The 8,476-nt window shown below is 32.2% G+C and overlaps 1 protein-coding gene and 2 long non-coding RNA genes across 3 annotated transcripts; 1 reads left to right on the top strand and 2 right to left on the bottom strand.

Moving 5' to 3' along the window:
* Positions 1-138: 138 nt before the first annotated feature.
* On the bottom strand, positions 139-4,827 carry LOC123871765. Its single transcript, XR_006797341.1, has 3 exons — positions 4,816-4,827; positions 227-4,339; positions 139-194 (listed from the first exon to the last, which is right to left on the bottom strand). It is a non-coding gene; the product is annotated as an uncharacterized LOC123871765 (long non-coding RNA).
* LOC123871763 lies at positions 2,770-7,317 on the top strand. Its single transcript, XR_006797339.1, has 3 exons — positions 2,770-2,854; positions 3,178-3,180; positions 7,306-7,317. It is a non-coding gene; the product is annotated as an uncharacterized LOC123871763 (long non-coding RNA).
* LOC123871754 (NADH dehydrogenase [ubiquinone] 1 beta subcomplex subunit 10) lies at positions 5,527-8,086 on the bottom strand. Its single transcript, XM_045915702.1, has 4 exons — positions 7,895-8,086; positions 7,688-7,823; positions 7,142-7,281; positions 5,527-5,721 (listed from the first exon to the last, which is right to left on the bottom strand). The coding sequence occupies exons 1-4, from the start codon at positions 7,986-7,988 to the stop codon at positions 5,615-5,617; spliced, it is 477 nt and encodes a 158-aa protein (XP_045771658.1). The 5' UTR covers positions 7,989-8,086; the 3' UTR covers positions 5,527-5,614.
* Positions 8,087-8,476: the final 390 nt, after the last annotated feature.

The following is an 8,476-nucleotide window of genomic DNA, read 5'->3' as shown; positions in this document are numbered from 1 at the left end:
TTTTTTTGAGTTTATATTTTGTTCACTCTTGTCTTGTTAAACTTGTCATAAATAATAACATTTCGAAATAAATAATATAGGTGACAATTTGCTTCTTCCATTGCGTTTTCGCGCCAAAACTTCGACCGGTGGTCGAAGCCGAAGGTTTGGCCGAAGGTTCAGTCGCACACTACAAATAACTAGGAGCGCCGTCCCTAATAGAACCCTAATTATTACCTTAATCTACATATTATAACCTTAACGAAAACTTCACGTTAGTTAACTTGAAAAGTTACACTTATAGGGTCTCAAAACGTGCCAAACATCTAGTTCACTCTAAACATGAGTTCACCAAAAGTCTCATAATTTTGTTTGATACGTATTTGCGTAAGAATCGAGAGCTGTCAACTCATACAAAACTGTCATGTTGACAGCGCTGATTGCTTGTCAATATGATAGTTTTGTTATCATAGTATAATGTACATATATTGTGTAGGTTATCAAATACTAACATTAACCTAACTATTATTCCGCGTACTGGATTTTTTTTATAGTAGTAGTTCTAGCAATCTTATTGGTGGGTTTCACACACATTCTTTGCTACGCATCCGCGCACATCCTTAGTGAAAAGACAGCTATAAAGTGGTCCTTTTTTGTCGCAATAATTGTGTAAAGTTATTATCCTTAGCACATTTATTAAAGTTTTCGGTTTTATTTAAGATGTTCGATTGGATCTTAGATTTTACCGTAGTAGGTAGGTTTACAGAGTGAACTAGAGATTAGGTGTGAATAGGTTTAAAATATTATGATGATTGGTTATGTGAAATATGCAATAACTTTATTCTATGTATTTTTTACCTACTAAGTTACTCAATACCTACTATTTTTTTTACTTTATTCGTTTATTTCTTGGAGGTTGGCTAAAATTTACGACTTGTCTGCCTAGATTCTATCCAATCTTTGTTTTATCTCATGACTATTTAATTTAGTATATAATATTTTACAAATTAAAAAATGTAGCAAGATAATTTATAATATAGAAATATGTTTTATTTTATATTGATATCATGTAAAAAAAATATAAAGTGACTGTCATTATTTTAATTAAGCAATCTTTTTAAGTTATAGTAGTAACTTGTAACGTTATTGGTCGGACAGACTTGTATACTACATATCAGAATTTGGAGTAAAGACATGCAGATATTGTTGATGATAAATGCGCGCTTGTAACATTTTCCGAATGCTCACTTAAAAGTACAATAATAATAATAAATGTTAATTTTTTTTAGAATTTTATCCCTTGATATTTGATCTCTTTATTGTGCAGCCAGCATCTGATAATAATATTTTATGCTTATGATTGAACTGTAACTTGTAAGTAATTTGATGTTTGAGTAACTTGTTTCACATAATATATTTGATGCTGACTGTGCGAGCACATAATATTAAGTAAGTATAGACGATTCAAGTAAAAATGTCTTAGTTGGTAAACAAACATTTGAATAAAATTTACATGGTTAATTGACAACTTTTATTACATTTGTGAAAAAACGATTTGAGAAAAAGCATTTAGAATTCAGAATATTATGTCTGTGCACAACGTAAGACATTCGTATTTTAATCGATTTAAAGTACATTAATTTGGCTTAGCGTGACTTAGTTTTTAAACAATGTAGTAGTTTACAGTAAGAATCTTTCAAGTGTCACCATTTCGAATTTATTATTTTTAGACAGCATTTTATTTTAGATTTATTTTCTGCTTTCATGAACGTGAATATAGAATAAATAATAATGAGAATTCTTACGACGATCCATCATAAACAATGTAAGAGTCAATTATAGATGTTCAAATGTTTTATAAAAGTATTAAATAGTAATATTGCGTTATAGAATAATATGCTTGTGCCTGAAGTGCAATTTTTGTTTTTATTTTAGAATTTTGGACACTTATTTTTCGGTAAATTTCGTCGTTCCACATTGATAGCCTGGTACATGATTAGAAATATTTTTGTAACATATTTTTTAGGATAAACTGAAACATTTAGTAAATGTTAATCTGTGGCGGCAAGTCTAACATTTGTTTCTAACGACTGCCGTTGCATTTATGTTACGTAGTACTTCTAGTTCTTATACAAAATGGTCAAAATCCGAGACAAGAGACAGGTGGACTAACTTAGCGTCTAAAGCAGTCTTTTTTGTGCTCATCACACATCCTACGTGTACATACTGAAGTATGTGATCTGATTAAATATACGTCCAAATACAAATTCAAAATGACCCCGACTCTTGTCTCTTGCTCGGAAGTTATAAAGAGTGAGCAAGAGGCAAATAAAATCAAGTGATCTTTATTGAACTTGTTTATACGTAAGAGATTATCGTGCTATTCGTTGATAACGTAGGTAATCTTAAAGGGCGTCGATGCTATTTGCCTTCCGTTCGGCATTTAAAATATAGAGTGAGCGAGATGTAAATAGAATTGACGTAAACTACGCGACATTGAACTGTATTTTCACGTGTATAAATTATATAAAATATAACACCTACTTTATATAGAATCAATATACTATATTTCTTAAAGAGACAACATATTAAAGCTAGCTGCCTAAGCATACTGTACTTTCTATTATTCGCCGTCTTTAATCTGTAGTCTTCTTAAGAAATATGTATATGCAACAGCTTTAACTTAAATGATAGTTTAATTTTATTATTAGAAGACTTTTATAGATGAGTAATAAATGTGAAAAAATATCACTGCATATTTTTTTACAAATAACTTAGATATAATGTCATATGATGCATTCTGCTAAATAAAACAAATTATCATGGTTCTGCTGTATAGGTAGGTGCACGTACTGCAGTGATTTAAAAATAAAAGGTAACTTTGATATTTGAGCGTCAAAACTCAATAAGGTCAGAGTAAAATGGACTTACAAGAGTCTTGATTTGAAGTCGAAAATTCATATGAACGATTTTAATTTTGAAAAGATTCCGCTGGTTGTATGAACTTGAGCTTTAAAACAAGATTTTTAAAGTTCATTTTACTGTGATGCCAAAGTGTTTCGACATTCGAATAATTCTATCAACGTTGATAAAAGGCTTTAGACTCTGAGCTGTCATTGAAAGAGAATAAAACTCATGAAAATTAATCTATGATATAAATTATTGTTATATCTATTGGAATCGCAAATGTTTCTAGAGTAAGTAAATGTGCAATCCTTTATCATGATATCAATATAATTATATTATGTGATCTATAAGTACCAAACTATTATAATATACTTAAGTACTTCAATAATTATTATTTATTATATAAATAAAAAAATCGCAATCTTACAATTTTATGTATATTATGTACATATCTAAATAAATTGGTACAAAATCTTATATGCACGTTTATTTACAAGTTTTATAATGTTTACCTATTGAATTATTATTAATAATAATAATTATATTAGCGATATTGATGTGGAACCCCGAATTTTTCGCTGTCTAGACACTTCCTTATTATTTTACGTATTTTTATTTTGTTGCAACCGCTTTATGTAAGCAGGCCCTTGCATTATGTATTCAAATGTATTATTTTAATGCATAATTTATTTTTATCATTGTATTTATTTATTATATGAACACTGCCAGTCTGCATTTGAAATTAAACTCAGGAAAGCACCTGTCCAGTAACTATAAAAATCGTTTAAATAACCTAAATTAAGATAAAACGCATAAGTAATTTTGTAATTGTTCTGCTGCAGATTTATATTTATGTAACTTTTTACCTTGATGACTAAATTATGATATTTAAACATTATTTATTTTAATGAAATTCAATTTGAAATACACATAACATTGAAGGTATAAGTAAGTGATTGCACTAAATTGGTGCCACATATGCACTGTATAACAGCTTTATCATAAGTTTAGTCAAAATTAATATGCATTGCTTTTCTTGCTATCTTGCCTTGTAAACATTTGCCCTGCATTCAAAATTTTACTGATATCGCTGAATACATTGTATATGTGGGACCTAAAATTTTACCAAAACTTGCAGAATTGAATTTCGCAAGACTGTAGCAGATAAGTACTTTTAAGCCAACATTGTTTTTACTTTTGTGACCAATAAAGTTTTAAATTTTTAAGGGTAAGGTAGACTAAGATATCCAAGTACAGTAAGTGAAGATGTTAGTCGTTATTTTCTACGTCTTCGTCATTCTGTGATCGCATAATTATTTCTTGTTAGTTTCCAACTAGTGAATCTGTGCGGAAAAATTGTATCTCGTCGTAAATGCATGAAAATGAAAGTAGTGTTGGAAAATAAATGTTATTTTTTGAGAAAAAATTGTTTTATTTGCTGGCAACATTTGATCTTTTTTACCCCCGACCCAAACAGAGGGGTGCTATAGGTTTTAAGTGTGTATCTGTCTGTGGCATCGTAGCTCCTAAACTAATGAACCGATTTTTAATTAGTTTTTTTTTTTTTGAAAGGTGGGCTTGATCGAGAGTGTTCTTAGCTATAATCCAAGAAAATCGGTTCAGCCGTTTGAAAGTTATCAGCTCTGTTCTAGTTACTGACCTTCACTAATTGTCGGGGGTATTATAAATTTTTAATTTACACTTGTATTATTCAGATACAAGCCTCAGAAAAGAACCCAGAAGTTAGCTCTTGACTGCCATATAACCCGTTGGTAAGTACTAAGTAATGATGCAGTCTAAGATGGAAGCAGGCTAACCTGGAAGGGGTATGGCAGTTTTTTATTAAAACACATACCCCTTGGTTTTTATACGGCATCATACCGGCGCGCTAAATCGCTTGGCAGCATTGTAGGGTGGTAACTAGCTAACGTAACTTTGCATCTTATGGTAAGGCATAATACTTAGGACCATGATAGTTAAGTTAAACTAGGACCTGCGCAGATAAGGGCTTTTACTATGGTGTTTCACTACTATTTATCCATTGTATGCGCTTTGTGATGCAGTTCTTAGTGATCCATTTTTGTCCCGCCCTCATATTGTCTTTCTATTATTCACAAGTAGGTAGGTGTTAGAATATGGTAGAGGTCAATAGCCATGGTAGATAGTTGTTAAAAACTTTGGTGATCATTATTTCTTAAACAATTTTTTTTTTCGAAAACTGTATGAAAGATAAGAAACGTAATGATTTCAAAATACCTGTTTAACATGGTAATTTACTCATGAGGTCAAACAAAATTATTATCAGGCACCTCGAAAGACCTGTTTATCAAAATTTTAATATGCCTATGTACCTACATGATGACAGGTCATCTGTGTGGTAAATTTTGAATTTTACAGCTCGGTTTATTTTTAAAATGGTTGACACAAACAGATGTACTGGATTTAACCACAAGGTTTCCTTGTACCTCTGAGAACATGTTTGACTAATCTATTAACGCACAGCTCAAACTACTGGACCAATTGGGCTGACAAGCAGATAGTTATTAAGATATGGAAATCTGCCAAGAAAGGATTTTTGAAAATGCTATTCCTAAGGGGATAAAATGCTAGTTAGATAAATAATAAGTCCAAAAACAAATATACACTAGAATTTCTTTTATTGCATTGACATTTATACATAATCTACTTATACTCGTATATTACAAACTGATAAACTTAGTAGTGCATTTCACTTGGTCTGGTCCGACAGGGGGCCGTTACGTCTTTCCCATACCATGCGATGTTTCTGTTTCATATAGGCTTTCCTTGCATCTGCATACGCGCCAAGATCTCCATCTGAAATTATTTCAATTTTTTTTCTTGTTAAGTAAGAATATTAGCCATGTTAAATGACTAATATTCCCCTTTCCTCTCCAACTAAGCGTCAGGCTTGTGCTAGGAGTAGGTACGACAATAGTGCAACGGGCGGGGTTTGAACCGTCAACCTTTCGGTTTTCAGTCCACTCCTTTACCGGTTGAGCTATTGATGCTCTTATCTATACTAATAAATAAAATTGGAGTGTCTGTCTGTAATTTCGAAATAACTACCGCATATTAAGGTCATATGGTTATTTGAACGATACTATAACTGAATCACACGTTTTTAAAATTTTTGTTTGTCTGTCTGTCTGTCTGTTTGAAAAGGCTAATCTTGGGAACGGCTAAACCGATTTTGACGGGATTTTCACAGACAAGTAGAGAATTGACCAGGGAGTAACATAGGCTACTTTTTAACCGACTTTCAGAAAGGGAGTTGTGTTTTTCTACCTATGTACACCGAAATCTCCGAGATTTCTGAACCGATTTGCGTCATTTTTTTTTTAATCGATAGAGGAACTTTGCGACATTGTTTCTGGGATCGTTGGGATCTGACCAATCCACGCGGGCGAAGCTGCGGGCATCAGCTAGTTCAATTAATAAATTGCCTGTCCAAAATTTAAATCAAGCTGTATTCTTAAGGTAACACTTATGTTTTTTTGAATTGAAACTTCTCTATTTGACTAGGAACAACTGCACAGTATGGATTATTATGAAAATTATCATAATTGATGGAAGTAATGATGACTATATTATGATGTCACCTAAACCAGTGGTTTTTTATGCGCCTTAGATGGCGCCAACGCCTTCCAAGTTTCTTCTTGAATGTTAACATAATTACTTTTTTCTGTCTTTTATTTTTTAATCAGGCTTATTCCACATAGGCCAACTTGAAAGTTTCTTCAGGGGCTTGGAAAGCAAATACTGAGCAAGTCAGAAACTCAGAAGTTACTTCTTGATTTTGTTCAAACTTCAGTGCCCAGTTTTTAAAATTCAGTGGACTATCATGATTCAATTAAAGAATTTACTAACTAACAATTTAATATTAGAATGATTGTTATTTTCAGGGGTACAATCTATGAATAAAGCCAAAATTCTATTATCTAATTCTGGGTTATAAATAATATAACTATACTATAGGTATATTATTTATAGCCCATTGAATTTATAGCCTTTTTGTTTAATTAATCAACATATATAAATAAATATAAATATATATATATAACTTTGAAATGTAAATATTTTTCTTTAACTTAAAAGAAATAACTAAAGTTTAGAGGATTTAAAGCACCCAGGGAACATTTTTCTTGAGTTATTACAATTTGTTCAGATTTTAAATCTGCCATAAAAAACTAGTTTAATATTGTCAGAGATCCTATTGGTAAAAGAAAAGACTTACACTTGATAAACCAAGCTTCCTCAGCATCCTTGTATTTGTCCCACAGTGGTTTACAGACAGATAATTGGTCTGGTCTTTCATACATCATACAATCTTCATATCTCATACGAAGAATATTCAGGATCTCTGAATCTACAGCCCTGTACACACAAACAAAATAATAGATAAAAAGTATTTTAAAATGAAAAACTCAATTTGTTCTTAGAATAAATGTTTTTTTTTAAATTCCATTACAAGTTAGCCCTTGACTGCAATCGCACCCTGATAGTGATGATGCAGTCTTATTTATACTCACTCATGGCAATCAACACTACATATTAATTAAGCATGTACATATTATGGGATGATATATACCTGATAGGTACCTATTAGACAAAAAAACTAAATTAAAATCGGTTCATTCGTTTAGGCGCTACGAGGCCACAGACCCACATACACAGACACACATACACAGATACACACGTCAAACTTATAACACCCCTCTTTTTGGGTCGGGTGTTAAAAATGATAAATTGTGGTAAACAGTAAACAGAATAAAGCATTAACCTATCACGCTTGAACTGAGAGTTGGCTTCGAAGTCGCATAAGACATCGTCGCTGTAGCATTGGTCGATGGTCGGAACACGGCGAAACTTCTGGTGGTACCACGGGTATTTCTTCTGGTTTGGTTCAACGATCTTCTCTGTAGCAAAGTTTAATAACATTAGCGACAGACTTACATAACACACGTCACATTGAACACACGAAACCTACCTCGGAACCATGTTACAGGTGCATCTATGGTATTGTAAACTGCACTCGCGAATGCTCTAAATAAATTGTCGTCTGGTGGTCCCCCTTGAACCATTTTGTTATAAAAGGAATCCGCAGTTCTTTCAGCGAAAGGGGACTTTTATAAAGATTTTGACATTTTTCCACTAAGAATTGATGACATTAGCAATGACATTGACCAAAGAGTATGTAAAAAAAAAAAAAAAAAAAAAAAAAAAAAAAAAAAAAAAAAAAAAAAAAAAAAAAAAAAAAAGAGTATGTAATCACTTGACATTGACAACAATGTGTTCGTCCAAGAACATGGTACAGTCCGGATATAGTCCGAAAATATAAACTTGGTTATAACATTAGGTTGGGACTTCGTCTGCGTTGGTGTTAGCTGGCGGGCGTGCTCTGCCTTTTTGGAGGGTTTTTTTTTGTTAAAACTGACTGGAAAGCGCTATAAGGGGATGCCGTGCGTGTGTCGGCGAGCGCCGGCACAGACTGGGTCCATACTTGTACAGTTTTCCTAACTTGTTACAAATAACTACAACCTTGACATTGGCTAATCTTTGTAAAGCCAGA

Source organism: Maniola jurtina, chromosome 14 (genome assembly GCF_905333055.1).
Source record: "Maniola jurtina chromosome 14, ilManJurt1.1, whole genome shotgun sequence".
In the NCBI taxonomy this organism is placed as follows: Eukaryota; Metazoa; Arthropoda; class Insecta; order Lepidoptera; family Nymphalidae; genus Maniola; species Maniola jurtina.
Note: the sequence above shows the minus strand (reverse complement) of the source record. Positions and strands in the feature narration are given on the sequence as shown.

What these genes read in the sequence shown, in the direction of transcription:
- LOC123871754 (XM_045915702.1), bottom strand. Translation starts at nt 7,988, where the DNA reads ATGGTTCAAGGGGGACCACCAGACGACAATTTATTTAGAGCATTCGCG. An exon ending in ACCTGTAACATGGTTCCGAG is followed by an intron (nt 7,824 to 7,894) that starts GTAGGTTTCGTG and finishes ACTTTGCTACAG; the next exon opens with AGAAGATCGTTGAACCAAAC. An exon ending in GGAAGCTTGGTTTATCAAGT is followed by an intron (nt 5,722 to 7,141) that starts GTAAGTCTTTTC and finishes AAATAATTTCAG; the next exon opens with ATGGAGATCTTGGCGCGTAT.